The sequence below is a fragment of the Tyto alba genome, unplaced genomic scaffold, assembly GCF_018691265.1.
Source record: "Tyto alba isolate M040663 unplaced genomic scaffold, T.alba_DEE_v4.0 Super-Scaffold_40, whole genome shotgun sequence".
NCBI lineage: Eukaryota > Metazoa > Chordata > Aves > Strigiformes > Tytonidae > Tyto > Tyto alba.
The window spans coordinates 12,610,606-12,633,566 of NW_024881316.1; the positions used below are offsets into that span (position 1 = coordinate 12,610,606).

Consider the following 22,961-nt stretch of genomic DNA (forward strand, 5'->3'; position numbering starts at 1 on the left):
TGCGGGGTTTTTTAACTTCCAGAAAGTATTGATCTCTTCCTCTGTAATAAAATCCCACAGAATGTAAGCACCAGAAGCTGCAAGACAACCTTAGGTACTTGTTGAGAACTAGATGCCACCACAACACAATTGTAGTGTAGATATATTAAAAAAAAAAAAAACACTTCAACAAAAAAAGAGAATTAAGTTATCCACACTAATTGATTATAATATGTGACAGTCAAAATACCAAAGTATGAAGCACTGAATAAGAATACTAGTTCTGTATTACTTAAAAAAGATAACTTGACAACTCTATTTGACCTCAAGAAGTTCAAAAAGGCCACGTGCAAGGTCCTGCACACAGATCAGAGCAATCCCAAGCACAAAGACAGGCTGTGCAATGACTGGATTGAGAGCAGCCCTGCGGAGAAGGACTTGGGGGTGTTGTTTGATGAGAAGCTCAACGTGACCCAGCAATGCGTGCTCTCGGCCCAGAAAACCAACCACATCCTGGGCTGCATCAAGAGAAATGTGGCCAGCGGGCCGAGGGAGGGGATTCTCCTCATCCACTCTCATGAGACCCCACCTGCAGTGCTGGGTCCATCTGTGGGGCCCCCGGCATAAGAAGGCCATGGGCCTGCTTGAGTGGGTCCAGAAGGGACACGGAGATGATCAGGGGACGGGAGCACCTCCCCTGTGAGGACAGGCTAGAGAGTTGTAGTTATTCAGCCTGGAGAAGCCGCCGGGGACCTTATAGTGGCCTTCCAGTGCTTAAAGGGCCTACAAGAAAGCCAGAGAGGGACTTTTTACAAGGGCATGTAGTGATAGGACAAGGAACAATGGCTTTAAACTGAGAGAGGGTAGATTTCGATTAGATAGAAGGAAGAAATTCTTTCCTGTGAGGGTGGTGAGGCACTGGCACAGGTTTCCCAGAGCAGCTGTGGCTGCCCCCTCCCTGGAAGGGTTCAAGGCCAGGTTGGATGGGGCTGGGAGCACCCTGGGCTGGGGGGAGGGGGCCCTGCCCGGGGCAGGGGGGCTGGAACCAGATGGTCTTTAAGGTCCCTTCCAATCCAAACCGTTCTGTGATTCTACGATCATCCCAAAAGAAAGTAGATACTTGCTCACTATTTAATGCTCAACATGTTGCACCTCAGGATCATCAGCCCTTTTCTCTCCCCCAGTGCAATGCAATCCCCACACTGGACTGGTCCGAATAACTTCATGTTGATTCATGGATGATCTCATGCAGGAATCTCCAGACCCTCCCCTTTACTAGGCCAGATTTTGATATTCCATTTTTATTATGAACAGAAGTACTTTTCAATTCAGTGCTTGACAGTGACTGACAATGAATGCATCAGCAACCAACTACCAACAGCAACCGTTCAAAAGTTTCTGAAAGGTAAAACATTTGCAAATTGAGACCTTGAGGAACGTCTCTTTCGCATGTCACAGTCTTCTTTTGCTATCAGCAACATCAGCATCTCACTATTACTCATTTTTAAATTGAGTATTAATATTTCCAGGAAAAATACAATTTCATCAAGCCCCCAAAATAAGATTCCTCTCTTCCCTTGGACAGAGGCAGTCCAAGATCCACAAAGTTTACTCCAACCCCATGAAGATCTGACCTGGAAGAACCACCACAGCAGAACACATCTGCACTCAGCATCTTGTTGGACTAGCAAGGGCAGCTACCCATTTTGTTGCTTTCCTTGCTTCATATTTAAGATATTTAAGATCCACATGCCTTACGACATTGAACATAACCCATCGTGTCACGGTCTTCCTTGCTTCAGGATGACAGTCCTAAAACCTCCAAGAGCACAATGTACTTCAAGCTGCAACTACAAACAGCAATTACTAATAGTACTCCAGATTGGAAACAAAATTTCAGAAACTAAAGTGGATGCACCCTAACTGCAGACTTCACAAGGTTCTAGACCCACTCTGAAGTAACACATCCATGATCACCACCTGGACTGCATGAAGCCTTTGAGAACTCATCATCTACTGACACATTTGACCTATGTCCTAATGCAAAGGACAAAGTCACTGATGTACTGTGTCACAACAGTTACTTATCCAAAACACTTTTATTTTCTTTCTTCTGTCCTTTTGGATAAAGGCAGATAAGGACAATCAAAGCACAAAGGGCAAAATAACCTGTTAAAACCAAAAATTCCGAGAGTGAGGCATTAAATGAAATTCTTTTACCCAGGAGACCATCCCATCAGATCTTGGGTGATGGGAACATGAGAAATTCCTCAGTATCCTACAGAATATGTAAGGTTTAGTCATTAACACCAAGATGCAGTTTTTGAAATCACCACATTAATCTTGTGTTTGTCACGGAAAAAATAATAAAATTAAATGAGAGCGTTGTTTTTTCCAGGATAGCACTGATGCTTCTGCTCAGTGGAAGAGAAACCTGTTTAGACCTTTGTAATACAAATCTCTACAAATAATGCATTGCAAAATTATAACTGAAAACATTTAGATGCTTCTAGATGACAAAATGATGACAGTACCACTGTCTCTTCTGAAGTAACTTGTAACCTATGGGCAATGACTGACAATCAGATCCTTTTTTAACTTCAAGTCCAATAAATGAGAGGGCACTGAAGAGCTGACAGCTCAGTTTAGCACAGCCAGTCACTGTCAGATAGCAATTTAACCTTTTTAAAGGGAATTATTAAAACATTTTTCAAGAATGCTGAAGTATTAATGCCATAACGGGAAGTCTGGCTTCTTCTTCAGAGAAATATGTATTCAACACAACAGGAGGATGTAAACAGTACTAGATGTCATATGAAACAATGCCTACAGATATTACTGACAAAATCTAGAAGGGGGGTAAGCTGCTTTGCTGCTTGTTTCTCCAAACTACTCTTAGATAGCAGATTGCTGCCTCATGATAACACTCTTTTAATAATGGAGTAAAATATCCCCACTGGTTCAAATAACCTCCTTTAATACTACTGCAACCTGCCAAATATATTTAGGTGCTTCGGTGGTCCTTACTCAGGTGTCTGCAGGCCACCAGCTGTCACGTTTTTACCCTCAGAATGTCTCATGATAAAGGATGCCTGATACCAGTAAGGTCACAACCAAAGTTTTGTGGGAGACAGACTCTGTGACACTGTTCTGAGTTCTCAGCTGGTGTCCTGAGCTTGTGCAAACCCTTCTGTACGACACGATAAACTGAAAATACAAAAAATTTACAAAAATGCATGAAGTAATGTAAAATTATTATTTTTTAATTATATGACATCAATTTTATATTTTACCAAAGGTACTTTTATTCTTTGCTTACAAAGCCAAAAATGTATCTGAATCACTTGCAAGTCAAATAAAGATATCACATGAAAAAGAACATTTTCAATGACCGGTTACCTGAGTTACAGTGCAATATTTAATTTCAGATGGTATTGCTCTTAAGACTTTTTACAGTAAGAAATAATAAGTTTTTCAAATCAAAACCTAAATCAGTGCTTGTCATAAATTTAAGAAGTCTCATGAACCAACAACATGAAATATCTTACATAATGTATACTATACATTTTTGCTTACCTTTACAATAAATTAATACCCTGGATGACTTAAGTATTAGCAAAAATATTTACAAAACCAAGATAAAACACAGTATAAATTTTTTTCAAAGATATATTTCTTCCAAGAAACAGTTTGGTACCAAGAGTGAAATTTCAAGTCTTACAAAATCGCCATTCACTTATTTAAATTCATGAAGGAAAATAAATAAAATTCATTATACAAACAAACATGGATATCCTCATAACAGTTTATGCGGTAAAAGCATGTATCTCTTCTTGGGAGTATCCAAGATCCTTCAGGTATCTGAAAGTCAGAAATCAAGTTGGTAATATTAATATTTGTAACCCAAACCCCACCACAGACACAGCTGAAGCATAACTTCAGTGCCACTATCTTGTTTTTATTCAGACATACACAATCAAGTTTACCTTTGCAAATGCATTTAGAGAACAATTTATGCCCAGGAGCTCATATGTACTACACGATCTCTTAAAGTACTGAAAAAATCTCTAAAAATAAATACAGTTCTTTGAATTAGCTCAGATTTCTCAAGAGGTAGCATAATTATTAACCAATTCAACCCTCCATTAGATCCATGCACCTGACTTCAGTAGGGCTGCAAAAATGCAAGTGTTGTCCATATTGATTCAATATTTTGAAGCAGGGCAAGAGAAACGTAGAGGACCTTTTATTTTTAAATATATGGCATATAAAATAAGGAAAGTATTAGATACAGACATAAATAAATGCATTAAAAAAAAAAATCTGAGAGAATTGCTTGTGATAGAATAACTGCTTTGAATTTTACTTTTTATAACTTAATTTGTCAAGCTAACACCAACACAGAAATCTTATTTCCTGTTATAGCAACTTTTCTATGAACATCAAAGTAAAAGCAGCATTTAAACCTTGGGGAAAAAAGGTCATTGTTAAAGAGATGCCCTTAGAAAATTTTGGACAACTTATGAGAGCTCATGAAATTTACATATTGCTGATATTTACTTAGCTACACACTAAATATACTCCTCAAGTATGATGCCAGGTGGTTTTTTACTTTTTTCTTACGTTTTCTTGCAAAGCAGAAAACCGTAGTCTTTCAAAAACAGCCTTACAACACTACAGCTGGTTAGGTGATCAAAGTTTTAAAAATTCCTTGTTCTTGAGTTCATCATTTACAATACTCACTGTACTCCCTGTTCTGTAAAAGGTGTCGGACCACAGATGCAGATAAGCACTTTGGAGTCTTTTTTGCTTCTTTTCACAGACTCAGAGAGAAGAGATGAAGAAATCTTCCCTTGTTTACCCACCCAGTCCTTTGTTGGTTGTGAAAGAATGAATTGAACCTCAAACCTGGTAAGCAGAAGAATATTTCATAAACATTGCCTCTGATTAAGAAATGTGCCACACAAAATGGTAGTGACTGAGACACTATGATTACCTTTCCTGTTGTGTTCAGCTCCCACTACACAGTATCAGATCTCACAGACATTGAGTTGTTCCTACCAATAAAGTCAATCAAATCACCTCCAGTATTGTGTATTTAATTATTTAACCCAATCATTCAGTCTTAAAAAATGTAGCTGTATATTTCACCTTACAAATAAAAACAGCTGGTATGAATTAAGATACTAAAGCACAGATTTCACTGTTCCGTTATTCATTTATACAAACATTGGTGTAGCTCAATACGCAAGCAGTGAAATAAGAATGCTTAGCCAAACTTGTGAAAATGTCAGTACAATTTCACTAATGAGAAGATACTGTAAATGGTTTCAAAAACTCACTAACAGAGTAGTAATTGAGTAAAATCCAAGCAGTTGTGTATCTGAGGCTCCTATTGAAAGGGAAAAAAGGGTTTTTACTGCAAATTTGCACAATGTCTAGACTATGAAGCTTTGAATGTGCCAGACATCACCAGGTTATGAAATAACACTGATTCTTCACTTGAATGTTGTAAAGGAACAAGTGAATTTCATTTGTTCATACAATTTCCACTAAGACTTAAGGAAGCATAAACAAAATGTACTTCTAGCATGCAAAATCTAGGCAGTGACAATTTATCTAGTGACAAAAGCAAGGGTATTGAAATTAAAAGGCAACCTGATATTCCTATACCTTCTGACAGAACTATGGCCAAACTAAGTTGACATTACATGTGCACTAGTGCAATTCTAACCTGCAATTACATTGTAACTGAGAGAAAAAAAAAAAAAAGCCAAAAAAACCCAAAACAACGGAACAACTAGACAGTAAGTAAATACAAAAGTAACAGGCCTAATTTAAACTTTGAATTTCCAGATAAACATTTTCTCAACTAAGTAACACCAAAGAGACTTTTCAAGACTTCTCTAAACTCAGAACGTTGTTCCCAGCGTACCCTATCCTTCATCACTTCCATGCTTCTCTTTACATATCTGTATTTTCTCTTGTTAAGGCTAATTTTCTTCACCTTCAAAAAGCTTCTCAGAGAGTCTTAACAATATTCTCATCTAACATATCATCTCCAATAAACATCTACTAAATGCTGTCAAATCAAATCCCTAGCTTCCTGTGGGACCTACAAAATATAATGACATAGTGTGCTGCTATGCGTCTGTGACCAATATAAGCACATCTCCTTCCACTCCCTAGGTCTCATTAAATTCTTAGCTATGAGTTTCCAGAATCAGGATCTGTCTTTGTGCCAAAGTTGTACAGTTCCTCTAAGCCCCAAGATTTGGTCTCCTATATACTGGGATGGTACAACTTGTCCACAATACATTTAAATACTGGGATGGTACAACTTGTCCACAATACATTTAAATACCTTTCATCTTTAAGAGCTAATTGCTCCAGTTGGTTTCTCCAAAGTATGTCATCTTCTGTTTTGTTGAAGAAGATCAGCTTCACTGTCCTTAAAATAAATAAATAACAAATAAACTGCAGATTGTTTCTGTATTTGAAACATGTTAAAAAATCAGAACATTCTGCATTATTCAGAAGCCTCTAACTTATATTGTTTGTTTGTTTGTTTTTGTGCAACTCTGCAATCCTCAAATCTTTTTGCCACTAACCATATATAGTTTCTTTCTCGTTGTACCTGCAAATCTGTTGAACTTGTGACCTCTCTTCTAAATGTCATAACCCTGCTTGTGGTTGCAACTTCTTCCTAAGAAAAATAAAGTCTCTTGAAGTTAGTAACCTGACTGAAATTACAATATAGCTTGTCAAGTTTTATCTAGTGGTTTATCAATATTGTTTGAGCACAACTACTTCAATTAATAGCTGGTAGATTAACTTGGCATACCTTTTTTGATATTACATACACCAGCTTGTGCAGGTGAAACTGGAATTTCAAGAAGGTTATGCCAATATTAATTTCACAAAGATGGAATCTAAACACATAGAAAATTAACTCATAACTTGAAGAGCAAACTACAGCTCTGTACCACGGCATCTATTCCTACTTTAGTTGTTGATTTATAAAATCTATTTACCTGGAAAGCTACTGTTTACAAGTGCTATATTTGCCAAATAGAGCATTTATTTTATGTGAACTGTCATTAAGGTCAGTGCTATTATCTCTTCAGATTTTTATGCTACAGTGGAGGTAAAACACACCAAAAAAAATGACTCTACAAAACAGAATTTACCATTTGATGAAGCCACATAAACCTAACTTCTCCTTTATTGCTAAGGACAGACTAATCCCCTGGGGACAACTGATACACAACAGATGATGTGCTGTTAAATACAAGCAGTTCCTGACCTGCACCCCACAAGGCTTTCAGTGACTGTTATTTTTCCTCCTCAGGCACAGCTCTGAGCAGAGAGCACACGTTGCTGCGGTGCCAGAAGCGAGTTCAGTGCCCGACTTGCAGGAAGAGGGAGCACTGGGATCCTGGCACAGAAACATGTGCAGAACCACATGGGTACCTGTCGGCTAAGCCTGCTGGTCCTGCACACCACACAGCCCTGCAATTCCCGTTCCATAACAGGGCACTCCACTGCCCAGTGCCCCTTTCACATGTGGCCGACCTCGCTTCTAAGAGACGCCCGCTAGACACAGAGTGTTTATGTGATGCTGCGCTGAAAGCGTTAATTGCCATCACCTCCTCCTCTGTACCTTGCAGAGAGCCATCTTTCACACATGCATATCACACATCCTAGGGCTTCTGTGGAGAGTTCATCATCTCCAGCTGCTCTTCAACTGCAATTTAAAAGCCTGTATTCTCCCAGTCTGAAGACAGCACATTTTTCTGACTTCTAACCTTTTCCCTTCTGCAGTTTGGTAGCATTTCAAGATACTAGGAAATCTCTTACAAGCTACATTAGATGCCAAAGGTAAGAGATCAACTTCTAGTTATGAGAAGCAAGTTCATTTTCTGCTGCCAAAATAAAAAACTGAGGTATGACTGTTGTATATAATACAAATCATCAGTAGTGTTATTGAGAGAAAAAAGTTCCAGATGCATTACAACTCAAAATGAATTACAACATACAAGCTTTGGAAAACGTGCCTTCTATAGAAGAAATTAGCCGCAAATCAGCTATGCTGCATCTTTAAATACTAAAATCATCTTATTCAGAAACTAGCATGTGTCAAAAATCTAGGTTCCTTACATACTTCCCAGGGCCCACTTCCCTGAAAACATGGAAAATAAAGCTCACTTCAAGAATCTAGTACTGTCAAAGCTGGTACGGCACACCACAGCATCAGGTGTGTCTCGGGTGGGGAAAAAAGTCAATAAAAAGTGCATAGGAAAGCCATGTGTTTTGTTCATTGGGCACAAAGGTATAAATTGGTTATTTGGAGAACAATGCTTTGACACACCCTTACTGATACTCCCCAGTGTAAATAAATGTATCTGCTCCAGTACTGCTCAGTACCCAGCACTATAAAGAGAAGACACCAAGACTTGGAATGAACTGGTAACAGTTTTGCTAGAAACGAGGGAGGAAACAGCTAAAAGGAAGAGGTGGAGATTTAGATATGATCCTTACCAGTACAGAAGAGCTGGTTTAGAAAATGATGACATTAGTTAAAGATGATGAGTTTAGATAACAAATAAGAAACTTCATCAGCCCTTTGTAAGGAAATAGGGAGAATCTAACATATGGGAAACTACTTCAAGGGATGTAGATTTTAATAAACTCAACTGGTATTCAAGGTCTTATGGAAAGCTGTACAGAGAGAGAAGTCAGAGGATTTTAACACAGAGGAAGAGAAGATAGAAAAAGTTACAAAATCACCTTCAAAATGAGGCTGACTGAAGTGGGACACTATATTAAAAGTGAGACACTATATTAAGAGTGAGTATGATAATGGAGTAGGAATTTAGGAATTAAAGGCTGGAGACAAAAGAAGATATAACTATGAAAGAGAATCAAGAATAGACTGCAAGCATCCTATACTTACTTGAGAAGAGTGCTAGCCCTCTACCTAGTGTTTAGTGTCTTTGTGCCTCAGTCTTCTTTAAAAACATATCTACCTGATTGAAGTTACACACCCCCAGTAAAAAGGAGCAAAAATCTCATCTTAAAAAGCAGCATAGAGGTAGATATTCTTGGTAAATCAATACTTTAGCCAAATACAGTTTGGTCTGTAAGAGAAGAAACAAGGCTGAAGGAAGAGTATTATGATTTCATGCACAAAAGGATACTGAAGACAGGAAGAGAACAAATTGTTTTCCACATTTACCACAGGCAAGAAACAACAGACTTGAAAGATAATAGGGACACTTTGGCTAGACAGTAAGCATGGAGATCCAACGATCCAAGCCTACTACATCACAGCAAACGCTGCCTAAGGAAGCTGTGGTTTCTCCAGCTTTCACAGTGCAGCCCCAGAGATTCAGCAGCGCTGGCCCAGCACTACAGACAGAGGCTGCTTCTGCGCCCTCAGGTGACAAGTCAGTCGTTCTCTTCCTTCCTCAACTTTCTGCAATTCGGGTTCTAGCGTGCGCAGTCCAAGTTTGCAGCAATCATTATTTTTCACAGTAACGTAATTTCATGCAAATTATATTGTTTATATATATAATCTCATTTATATAAACAGTATATATAAATGCATATATATATTTACACACACATATTTATTAAAGACACTCTTGTAATATTTTCCCAAAAGAGAAAGCGAGGGTTAAAGAGCAAATATAAGGCCAAGAAACTAAGTTGCCTAGAGCAGTCAGAAAAACAGAGCTTTAAGTGTCTGCATATAAACAGAACTGGTACCAGATCAAGTCATTCCAGTGCCTAACAAGCCTCCACGGTGAGAAGGAAAAATTAATTTACTTTGACTAGTAAGAAAACAGATGTTGTTGCATCCTAAGCTAACTGTAAGCATTGAGTTCCCATAAGAAATTGTGCTGAACAGAATTAAAATAAGCCACTCTGGTCATCTTTCAAGGACAGAGTAAACACTATCTGTGCAGTAGTAGTCTTACACACTTCATCTACCCCATTTATTCTGGTTATGGACAAAATGTTGAGATTTGCATTTCTTACTATGCTCTCCTTAGTTTTGCCTTCATGTTATCACAACTACCTTTACCTGACATACTAATTTTCCCCTCAAGATGAAAAAAAAAAAAAAAAAAAAAAAAGATTAATTCCAAGTTCACTTAGTAGTGCTTCCCAAGCATTTGCCAGATCACAGATTTACATTTTGGATTCACAAAGCCAGCCAACCACTTGTTATTCACTAATGACAATACAGGATGCTTTGGAAGAGCCAAACAGTACACAGTCTCTCTGCTCACAGAATAGGATTATATGTAATTGCTGAACAATAAACAATACAAGAAAAATGTCTGGGTTTAGATTTTTTTTTTTTCCTAGAAACACACTTCTGCAGACTATGTCATCATTTTTAGCTTTACTATGAAGACTAGTGTCCAATTAATCTATGTTGTCTCAAAATTTGCTTTATGTCAGCATAATGAACCAAAACATCCCGTGCTTATATTGAATAAAACTCAGTATTAGAAATTTATCTCCTGAGTCCAGATTCAAAGGTACAGGAAAACAGCAGCAAGTCTGTTGAACTGTCCTCTGCACCAAATCCAGTTCAGGTATATTTTTTCATTTTTATACTCTCCCAAATGACAATAGTTCACATTGACAAAAATGTAATCTGCTAAGAAATTCTGCAAGATGTGATTCTAGAGGAAGATTTTTGCTAAAAGCAATGCAAGCACACATCACCTCTATCAAAGTATGCCCTTACAGTAACTCTCTGCATTTCCTTGTAAAGTTGAGCTCTTACAGTTCTAAATGGCCTATCACATCCAGCAGAAGTACTAGTTCTGGGGTTCTGAAGGACTTAAGGGGTCAAAACAACCTGTTCACTTGACCAAGAACAAGTAATGCTTCCTTCTGTAGATTTTACAAGAGGAGTACACAATGCATATGCAATACACACCTTTTTACGTATCTGAATATACTTAATGCCATGCTTATGTAAGTCATACTTTGATGAAAACTGAAATCCATCTGGTAAAAACATGTTACTGTTACTTAGCAGGTGAAAACAATATAAAAGTATGAAGTATGCTAGCTATTTAACAGATTAAAGAGAAGCCATAACTAAACAGCTGTAAGCCTCCTCAGTCCAAAAAACACTATCTACATTGAAATATTTCAATGCTAAAAAAAGGCACCCAAACGCAAAGCTAGTTTAAACAAAAAACCCAAACAACCAAGCAAAAAAACAAAACAAAAACCCCAAAACAAACACTCAAAAACCCCCAAACAAACAAAAAAACAATCCACACCTCTCAGACTTTCTACTTGGGCTCATTTGTACCACAACTCAAATCGAAAATGCAAATCAGTCCATTTTGTTGATTGTAACCAATAACCAAATATGTGTAAGTTCCCTAAGACTCTGACAGGTTCTTCCTAAAAGCATGCCAGCTTTTGGCATAAGTTGAAAAAAAATGCTTTCATACCATTTTATTTTGTTAACTGTTTTATTAACACTGAAGCTTGCCCACTATGTTTCATCTTTCCTATGTATTACTCTAGCTTGCGGTTAAATCATAAGAAGCGTGCATACCGGAGGCAACTGACTTCAGTCAGAGCACAGTTCAGCAGCTTAACCATTGGTGTGAAGCCTGTGCCTGCCGCCAATAAAAAGAGATCTTCTGAAGTTTGAACCTGTGACTTCTTGAAGTTACCTTCAGGATTGCTAACAGAAATATAGTCTCCTTTATAAAAAAAAAAAAAAAAAGTAAACGTCAGTGAGATGAAAACAAGCTAATTAGCATTCTGATTTTTTACAGGCCTTTTCCTATTGCCTTAATCTTTGGGGTATTAGAGATTTTTTCAGAAAGGTACTATACATTTCACACATGGATCATTCCTGTTAAAACAACAGATGTTCAACTGAAATGCCTTGTCTTGATGGATTTCACACTATATGAGTACACAAACATTTGCAAAGTCACTGTTAAACAAAAGTGCATCTAAAATCTAATAAAACAGACCTAGCTTTCTTTATTTAAAAGTACAAAAAGTTGTTCTAAGAGTATATACAAAGTGATCAACTATAACATATGATACAGTTGGCATATCTGAACAGTGAAACATGAACACATTTGGGAGACCAGTCAGGAGACCTTTATGTAATGGACAGCTCCTAGTTACTGTGAGAATAAGCCTGTACACATTCAGGGCATGGAAAATAAGGTTTTTAACAAAAAAAGAAAAAAGTTATAAGTATGTCCTAATGTATAAGTAGGTAAACAATAAGAACATCACAATACCCAGACAGTGAATCTGAAAAGCTAAAGCAATTGATGCAAAACCAAACACACAAACCCCTAACATACACTTACCAATCTGCAGGTGGTCAAGTGCCTGTGTGAACAGTCCACAGGAATAAATTTTAATCATTAAATAAATACATGCACCATCCTGGCGAGATGGTTCTTTGAAATCCAGTGACAAGAAAGGCAATACAGGTGTGTATGGTTTTACTACCTCTGTCCCTAGACAGAAGAAAAAAAGGTAGCTGAAATAATATGAGAAGTACTCTACAGCCAGCAAATTTACTGCAAACAAATACCATATTAAACAAACGTTAAACAAATACTCTACATCCCATAAAAATAACACCATCACATGCTTTTACACAAGTATGTTACTTTCCACTGCACCAATTCTTATCACAGTAGTCTTCCACTTCCAATTAAAATCTCCAGGCCACAGTACAGTGCGTTTTTTCTACACTACTTAGCAATTCAAAACACCATAAGAAAAGATCTAGAGTCATCCCCAAAGAACATGAAAATCTAAACATTTGCATTTAAGTACCACAGCTTGATTTTTTCTAAACTGAAATAGCAGATTTATAGTACTGCATGATTGTATTTTCTTCCACTACCATTTCTAAAAGCTATTGTATACTGATATAAAGAAAGATTGTAAGAGTTGGACACCGGCAAAGAATTAGGTAGGAAGAGGACAAAACAGTTTGCAGTTAAAGGATATTTAAAAATTCTTCTGAGAAATCTCTCAACCATGCATAGTGCAATGCAAGTAGTGACCAGCAAAATCATTAATATGCAAATTTTTAAAAGTACCCTCAAAAAAATAAAACGGGTATTTCTCTGACCTCCCATTTTATTTAAGTTCACATTTCATAAAATTTTGAGGAATACTGCTTAAACAATGCTTTTTAAGATTCATTCCTCTCACAACCTCATGCTATCATTAATACCGTGCAGCTGGAGTGTAATGCAGTGTTACCATGACTGCTATAAATCACTCAGAAGAACTAAAAAAAGAAAAAAAAAAAAAAACGCAGAATTGCAACATTAACTTCTGCATGCCAAAAGAACTGCAAACTAGAAGGAACTATCATACATAACACATACAGAGCGAGCTTCCCCTGTTCAAAGATGAACAGCACTATGTCATCAGAGAGAATGTTTTAAAGGGAGAGTTGAAAGAAGAGCCAAGAAAGTCAACAGTAAACACCAGCCACCCTGATAGTTAGCTTTCCAGCAATATTAATCCAGTCAGTTCATTATTAAGCACTGAATGTGATCCTGAAAGCAGAGACTTTCTAACTGCAACTAGGGAATTAGTGGCCATGGACTTGGCATTCTCCCAAGGCTATGAAAAGGGATTTATGTTAATATATCCATGGCTACACTCTCCATTTTTCTTACCTGCAATGATTTGTTTGAGGTAAACATGTTGTCCGGTGGGAACACGCAGATGTGTGCTCTGAGGCAACATTAAACACAAAAGCTTGGTGTCGTGGGTAACTTCCGTCTTAGAAACCAACTTGCATTTTCTGTAGAACAGTCCTAAAAACATGGTCTTACTTGTCACTTAATTCTCAATCTGTCTTTCTATTCTTATACATCTTCTAATAAGAGATAAAAGGTATGTATTTATCTATATACAGTTATAAAAAGACTATAAACAGATGCTTCTTGTATAATTACTTACAATTATTTTTCTAATTTGGGGCTAAAGACTCATTTATAGCCTTACATTAGGCTCATAACAGACGAGCTGTGAGTGATCAGCTCTGAGTGGGAAGAAGTAGAAAACCATCAAATACTATCAGAAAGCAGAACACACCACACCCCCCCACCTCCTGCCCCCATACTACATTCCACCTGCACTAAATTCACCATACGACTACAGCATGAATACATATATGCAGACTAAGTACAGTTTGGGTAATGCAGATGAAATGCAAGCAAGGCACACCACCACAGTCCTCAGTAACAGACCACCTAAACCCAGCCATCATTCCACATATTTACAGAGCTGACCACCACGTGCTGTTGCAGTTCTCACTGCTATTAGCACAAGGAGCATTGCTGATACAGCTTTGCACAATTTTTCAAGTACACAGTATCAATACTTAAGTGCTTACACACATGTAAAATGAAACTAACACCTGTGCCTAAGTAGGCAACACACACTTTGGCATTATCAATAAACATTTTAGACATTAATTGGTGCCTTTTGGCTAACTAGAAATTACAAACTCCAGTTATATATATGTTCACATGCTTCCTTAAATCAACTGTAAGGTCATACGTACAGCACAAATTTTTGTTCATAGAGCTGTTTTGGAGGCAAGGACATGGGTTACAAATACAGTGCTTTTCAACCTCTGCATCGACTAAACAGCTGATAAAAGGTAACTGAAAAAAAATAAATAATTAAAAGAAAATTTTTAAAAATTTCTATGCAAGGTCTGCGTTTTCATCAAAATTTTTCAGAAAAATGAGGAAGAAATCAGGGAAAGAACACTACTAATCAGAATACCTATTTAAAAAAAACCCCTTGTATATTGCTATTAGCAATGAGGATTAAAAAAAAAAAGGGCAGTGGGGAAAAGGGAAGGAAGGAACACCCTGGAATACTGAATATTTAGCTTTGTTCAGGGACAATGGGGAAATAAACTGCAACAGTTTCACCAATATCTTATGAAACCTTAAAGTAATGTGTTTTCCCTATACCTGAAACAGGCTCACAGCAAGATAAGCCATTTACTCTGCCTCTGCTACAGCAGGGGCAATGACTGATCACTTATACTGGAAATGATGTCTGTGGCAAAGCACTCAGAGTAAGGCTGGCCAGACCTGCACCCATTTGAACTAAGCAGCCATCCTGATCTATGTAATCGACATCATTACATCGCTTCATGGTCTAAGAGAGGTTTTGAAAACACAGCAAAATAGAGGGCTATGCCCTGCTGATTACAGCCAGAGACTGCAGAAGGTAAGCCGGGGTAAAGCAGCAAGGAAGTACTTCAAAAAAAAGGCAGGGATGCAAAAACAACCACTTAATAGCTTTCACTGTGGAAAGCAACAAATGTCAAATATAGGAAGGTATTCCTCAACTCTCAACTACAAAATTCTATTAACTGATATAGGCCAGTCACCATTGACACCCTAGGTTAGTACTTGACTATTTGAGAACAAGTGTCCCAGATGTCTAAAATATCAATGGGAATAACAATTGCTGCATAAGGCAAGTGACAGCATATTGAAGAAATCTAGATAACAAAACCAGAAGTGTAATTTGAAGATGACCAGATGAAGAAGACATTTTTCCTCTTCTACCATTAGAAGAGCATTTTTCCCCTGAGCCTTTTTTTCAGCACTGCAGTATTCTAGCTCTAACCTGAAATATCAGTGTGATGATACCACACTGCCTAAACAACTCTCTAACGCAAGGGAAGTTTCATGGGCAATAAGATTCTGGAAGCTCAGCCCAGCAAAGAGTAACAAAAAAAAAAAAACAACCCCAACAAACAAAACGAACCAACCAAACCAAAACAACCAACCAACCAAGGCAGAGAGAAAAAGCCTCTTCCCTACAATAATCCCATGTAATTTACCATTTTCAAGGTAAAATTTGTAATCAGTCCAAGTGAATATTTTCACATAAAGTCTCTCAAAATTTGACAGGTTCATACATGAGAATACTTGATCATGACACCCTTCTAATGACACATTCTGCACTGAATTGCAATTTCAGTGAAGCAACATTTCCTCCCCTCTCTTTTTCTCATGTTACTGAAAAATATGTCACTATTTTAATCAGCTGAGCTACTTGTGAAACAGGATGCAAAGGACACACACAAACTGCAACTCAGGAAATTCCAACTAGGCACCACCATGACAGTGGTCTGGTCCAACACTGGGGCAGGCTGCCCAGACAGTCTCTGTCCTTGGAGATATTCAAACCTTGACCAGGCAGCTTTGAGCAGGAGGTTAGACCACATGACTTCCAGAAGTCCCTTTCAACTAAATTAATCTGTGACTCCGATATTTCTTTACGTTTTAGAAGTAGAAGCACCTTGAACTTTTGTATTTTGCCACTGCAGCAGCAGATGCTTTTTTACTTCCTCAGTTTAATCACATGCCGATTCTCCTTTGAACAGGGATGGACTGCCAAAAAATCTGATGTAAGTGTACATGTAGGTGGACATGGCATTTTTCTGCATGCACTTGTTTTCTTAAATTATTCAAATACCTACCAATGAATTAGCCACTATAAATCCCTGTACAGACATGATGTAAAGCCCTTGACATGAAATAAATCTTCCTTACTATTGTGTCACGTTTGTCATCTAACATCCTACATACTGCTTATTCTGAATGAGCACACATTTCAGATACACCAAAAGAATGCCTACAGCCCTGAAAAATTAAAGGCAGTAATTCCATTTCATACCAATCTTAAAGTAAAGCAAAACATCAGCAGCTCTCCAGCTATATGAAAGAAATTTTATAAGAAGTTTGTTGTAATTTGCTTTTCTAACATTCTACATACTGCAAAGTATGGTATACAAATAAATATGCTAAGATTGCTGTCAATTCTGCAGACTTAATAATTACTTGAAAGGATATGAGAGGTTGGTAATACAGCCCACAACACCGCCACAGCTAATCATCTTCCCGATATTTGGGAGCAGAGAGAGTATTTAAAAAACTGATTCATCACCTGGTTCACTGTTTCCTGTCTATGTTCTGACCTTTCCAACCTGACAAATTCCAACTTTTTGCATATGTAATGAACTAACCTTTACCTCTTCCTTTTTCTTTTTATTTTGTCATATAGAACTTTTGTTCTGATTATCTCAGACTTTTGAAAACAGAAACCTTTCTAGGTCTAAGCAAACTCCTAGTTTAGGTTGTCCTCTTTGTTATATTAACTAGAACTAGTTCATTATCAGTGGTTCCAATAAAATATGGAGACACAAGCAAAAATAATTGGCAATGTAGAAAAGCCTTTCAACAAGGTTGAAACCTTGAGCCTCTAGTAGCAAGCTGAAAGAGAACAACTGCTTTTAGCAACCCATGAAGCCAAGTTAACTGTCAGATGATAAAGATATATGATTTGCTACTATACATAAGCAAAAGGCACTGTTCTCTCAATTCTGGAGCATGGTGCAAGTCCCCAGCAGCAAATCCTAATTTTCAAAGTAGAGAAAGTAATTAGGGAGGAGATTAGCTTTGATCAAACTATATGCAGACATCAAGTGTCAGCATAACAGCTCCTGATCTCTTCTCAGAGAAGCCATCTCTGCAGTCCCCCCGCTACGAAAACCTTGCCACGTAAACCAAATACAACCACAGGCTGGAGACGCCGCTCTCTAAGCTGAAGTTTCTTCTCTGCTGGAAACAACTACTACAACACCTTGATTCATATGAATACAAAATGAGTTTTACTAACAAAAACTGCTGTACAGATAACGATACCTTTTGGAGATTACAATCCTTTTGCCTAATGTGTTCTTCCTTGTTATGAAAGGGATTTTAAGATTTTTGTCCTTGAATGATGTTTCCTGCTTTTCTTCAGTGATAGGACTTCAGTGACAATTTTAACTTCCTCTTACTTGTTAGCCATAATCCTAGTAATATGCTACAGCAGCAACATTAGCCTGTTTGCCTGGGATACAGTCTCAAAGCACAGAAGCCCCATCCTCCACTGCCCCTCCATCTCTCATAAAGGAGTTCCATCCCACCCCCAGCATGCACATAATATTGTCCGTAAACCAGATGAAAGCTATTCCTTATTTTGTTTGGGTTGCTTGATTATGGAACCTCAAGTACTGTCAGTACCAACATAATGGAGATTAGACCACACAGCTGAAGGAAGATGGCTGCCTATCACTCCTGGAAGTAGCCCAGTCTTGGAATTAAAACAACCATGAACCCTTAATGCTGACCATCAATTTATCACTACCTTCAAACGCTTCTGTTAATTACTAGATCTAACAAGCTAGCTCCTATTATCCAAAGAGGTCAGCCATGTTCCTCCCAGATGGTCTTCCTCCCTTCCCAAAATAAAGTTTCCACTGAATCAACACCTTCTAAACTCTTCCTGGTTACGCAACAAATACCACACTGGCACTGCATAAGTCTGGTTTATATACCTTGGAGTGCTGCATCAGCGTTCTGCTCTCTTCTATTACCTCTAACATAAAAAAAAAAAAAAAAAAAAAGACGACTATGATCTTCCACTTAACATAGACTAAAACCACTGCACCAAACTATGAAATTACATCCCATTTCAGTCCTTACAGGCAACACCATTTTGATTCTTTACTGAACCCAATAAACATCTGCCAATAGTTGCACACAACTGCCAGTAGCTACACAAAGAAATGGATTATCAGGTTAGTTTCAAAAACAGGGCTCTGAGTGGAAGTTCAGAATCATTTTCAGAAGGCAGAAGTAGAATTTATTCTCCAGAGGAAAAAATACACACCCACACTCCCATAAATCATCCCTACTAACATGTAATTTTTCACCTGCATATGGCTGCTGCTTTTATATACAGTCATTCTAAAACATTTTCTGAACTGGCATGCTAAGTACTTAGTTTTTGACTTAAATTTCATTTTTACTTTGTAGAAACATGTAGAAACAAATTTCAGGATAAAGATAGTTGGTATTAACACATACAGCCCCAACATCAGCTGCTTATTCTATTGGCTAAAGCTCCTAAGAAATCAGAAAATATGCAAAAAGTTATTAATTCAAGTAATTCCAAGTTTCACTTTCTGTTGACCACAGCTACAGTTGTACAGCTATTCACAAGTCAAAAATAAAAGCCTTAGATATTTAGATACACAAAACTGCTTTTTTATGTACATGCAATGTTTTTGTATCTCATTCAGAGCAAGAAGCCTTTTGATGGGACATCATAAACAGATTTATACTCAACAATGAAATTTTATTTAAGTGGTCAGTGGTGAAGGCCTTGGTATTTAAAAATTTGGCAGAATTCAGTTTTTCCACAAAATCAACTAGCACACTAATAAAGAAAACCAAAGCCAAAAGATCTGGTCTTACCAACTAAGATGAACCAAGGTAGCTGAAATTTAACTTAAATTTTATATTAAATAATTCCACAGGAAAAGCTAATTTTCAAGTATTTTTCCAGTTGGTGTCTTTTTAAACAATCTTTGATAAACTGCAGGTCTAGGTAACAGCATTAGAGTCCTTGCCTGTAACCTCCAAGACTGGGCTGCAATTCCACCTTGACACAGAAGCATGATATGCAGTGGTGATTACAACCTATCCCCTCGTCATTGGGCTTCCATATCTTATTTACCAGAAAAGCCACCTACAATAAAATCATATCTTAATACCGAAGAGAAAAACTGCAATCTATCACTATGCTGTGTAGTTCTTTTAAATGGCAAAGTTCTGCCTTGCTTTTTTAATACTGCATTTCAATTTCACAGGATGCTGGCACTATGACCATTACTTTTTGTTTATACTTCCTAATGACCAGTTTCATAACAGCTAGCTAAGAGTAATGTCACCAACTTCCCTACACTGACAATCTAATTATATTGAGTTGTGCTTTTTATGCAATACTGTCAGGTATAAATAATTATTCCTCTGGAAAATAAAGCCCTTAATCCTTCTTAAGGAGCAGAAGTGGTATTGAATGTTCTGCTGAATCTACTGATGCATCTTAAAATACACTGTAGTTCCCTGAAATCACATTAAAATTTTTTAAAAATCCCCCTCAACTTTGAGGAAATTCCATGATTTTGGGTTTTTCCTCCCACTTAAGAGATACACTGGCCAAGATGTTAGCCTAAACTCAGCAGGAATTTGAGTCCATCAGCAATTTATCAGAGAGTATGATTTTCCCAGTGTAAGAGGAAGAAAAATGTAGGGGCTTATGCTTATTGTATCTTCATAGCATAAAGCTATCATAGGCTTCCAGTATCATCTTTGCATTATGTCTGAAGAGCTTAATCACTTTTTTTGTAGAATTTAGAACTGGCTGCTCTAAAAATAAAGATTAAATAACTTAAAAGTACAATGGTTTGGGGGGGTGCAGGTGGTGTAGTGGTCATTGCCCCTCCCCCCCCTTTACAAACTTCCATTCATAAATGCTGTCATGTGAACAAGTAATAACAACAACATAAAAATCAAGCAAAGTTTTCAAGTGTCAATCCTTCCTTAATTATCCATCTCTTCTCCCTGTGCTTTCAATACCATGGAAATGTTTGAAATGATTTATACACAAGAAAATACTACAGAAAAACACAAAGAGAAGAAAAATCTGAAGAATTAAACATCAGTGCTCCCATAGGCACTTACTTATTTCCAGAATAAAGTTATTTTGCTTCAGAAAAAGTAGTTTTGCGTACAAAACCAACTGCATACCTAATAGAGACAAGGAGATTATCTGGAGTTGTTAATTACTATTTCTGTATTCACACTGCATGAGGTAGGAGTTTCTCCACACATAACATTACTTTGTTCCCACAGAATTAGAAGCAAAATTGAAACCTGTGCAATTTAGAGAAAGGGGACACAATTTTAAGCACAAACTGAAAGCACCTACTTAAGACTAAATTAAGCAAACAGAAGCCTCCAACACATAGATTTTATGGCTGAGCTGAAATCACAGGGTTGGAATAAGGAAAGATACTCAAGCCTGAACATTCTTCCTCTATAAACATTCTGGTATGTTCAATTTTAAATTCTGGGCTTTTAAAGTTAAAAAAACCTGCAGAACAAAAGTTTCAGGAGTAAGGATACCAACATATTTGCTAGATTCCTCACCTCTGTAATCAGGAAACTGAAGAAACTCAGGCCCAGCAAGCTCTTTACCTCAAGTTTTCTGGAGGTTCAATTTAAACTGATCTGAACTCAGTCAGTCAGTCAGTGATACATAATACAGTAATTCAATACCTACAACATTTCTCCTCTGCATAACAGGACAGATGCTATGCTGGAGATTGACTTCTTGGAAAAAAACACCGAATAATAAACTAGGAAGCATTGGCTACTAATACTCAATTTGTTTTTTTGCCAACTACATCCAGTCATCCTCATCTTCTTCATTTGTAAAGGATCTATAAGGCCACTATATTCCACACCTCTTGTCCTTTCAGGTTATTTTCTCATTTTGTCTTTCATAATCATGAAAAGCGGTAAGGAGACAGAAATGAGCAATGAGCAATGGACAATGGACAATGTATTAGTTCAGGCTGTATCCCCTTAAATATAGAGGATTATCTTGAAAAATCTAAAGTGGATGACTCAACAGTTTCTAAAATTCATAAGGAAAATTACATTCTATATAACCTAGAGGTAGCTAAAGAGATGTGCTTTTACGCAGTCCATTTTCATTTTTGTACCACAGCAATCTCTCAACTTTAAAGGCCTAAGTAATATTAACTGAGAGCCAGTAAGAGGTGTACAACACAGTGATCAACGTTTAATTAGCTCTTAAAAATGTATGTCTTTGCTTTCACACATAATAAGGCAGAATAACAGCAAACAGCCAACTTCTGAGCATTATTAGAAAAAGGGCCAAGAGGGCTTTTGAGAAACAGTACAGTTGCAGTAACAGAGGAGTATGCCTGTATTACACAGCATAGTTGTGCAGAAATTTTTAATTTTGCTGTTAATAAAAAAAAAAAAAAGCACAGCGATCAAGATAATGTACTTGGGTGCTGCATCAAGTTCATGAACTCATACGTAACATCTACTGCTTCTTGCAGACCCATCAGCTTGTTCAGAGCTGGCTTTGATACCGACACATGGCTTGAAGTGCCTTACTTAATCATAGCTCAAGTTACAAAGATGGGGCATGCTGGAACAACATTACAGTGTTGAGAGATGTTACATCTGCAGTAACAGTTAGAAGTTGGGGTTTTTGTACCTTCACTACAGTTACTCCAATAATGATTGACACAAGGCCATGCACTATCTCCTCAGGGTCTACTGAGGTTTTCATATGGACAGAAAGGATATTAAGCACACAGGGAGCCATGAAATGGAACAACGCTCAAGCAGTCCTCACCTTCCCCTACTAGGTTCTTCCATTCTTTCCACAAGCCTGGAAGACCCGTAATTCCACTGTGAGACAAAACAAACCAATAAACCAAAGCAAAACAAAATAATATCTCTAAGCTGAACCCTTTCAAGAATTTCTGAGAGGCTTTCAACAAGACCAGGCAACATTCCTGAAAGAAATGAAGGTATGACTATAGAAAAAGAAAATCCCAGAGAAACAAAATAGAACTAACAAGCTCCAAAAAGTCTTAAAACAGCTGGTAGCATGGCCATGAAACTGGTTACCTCTGTCTGTGCATTTGATAAATGTATTATGACACTCCAAGGGTTGTCCCAGCATTTTCCAATGAATGTTATCCTTTTTCTTTAAAGTAATCTGTACTTTCCCAACTTTCTCAGCAATAGTTACTAAAAGAGAAAAGGTTTCACACTGTTACTTTTATTTATATTCTGTGCAAAAAAAAAAAAATTTTACTCCTCCATTATAATGAAATTTTAGAAGAATTAGTCATTTGAAAACACACAGAATTAATCCGTTAAATTAAAATATCAAATTAAATGTACTTCCAGCTATCTCTTTAAAACAACAAGCACTAACTTAATATGCATAACTAGTGTATCTTATTT

The 22,961-nt window shown here is 37.3% G+C and overlaps 1 protein-coding gene across 4 annotated transcripts in view; it reads right to left on the reverse strand.

Annotated features, from left to right (window-relative positions):
* Nucleotides 1-3,221: 3,221 nt before the first annotated feature.
* The window catches only part of LOC104358626 (cytochrome b5 reductase 4), a 38,523-nt gene continuing 18,783 nt past the window's right edge, over nt 3,222-22,961 (reverse strand). For 3 of the 4 annotated variants that reach the window (XM_042803332.1, XM_042803331.1, XM_042803334.1), the window contains 7 exons: nt 22,620-22,742; nt 13,695-13,835; nt 12,357-12,509; nt 11,576-11,726; nt 6,344-6,430; nt 4,723-4,887; nt 3,222-3,840 (listed from right to left, as the gene is read on the reverse strand). In XM_042803332.1, coding sequence (XP_042659266.1) covers nt 3,786-3,840; nt 4,723-4,887; nt 6,344-6,430; nt 11,576-11,726; nt 12,357-12,509; nt 13,695-13,835; nt 22,620-22,742 — 875 coding nt within the window. In that variant the 3' untranslated portion in view covers nt 3,222-3,785. The remainder of the gene's footprint in view (nt 3,841-4,722; nt 4,888-6,343; nt 6,431-11,575; nt 11,727-12,356; nt 12,510-13,694; nt 13,836-22,619; nt 22,743-22,961) is intronic. The other variant, XM_042803333.1, reaches the window with a different exon arrangement.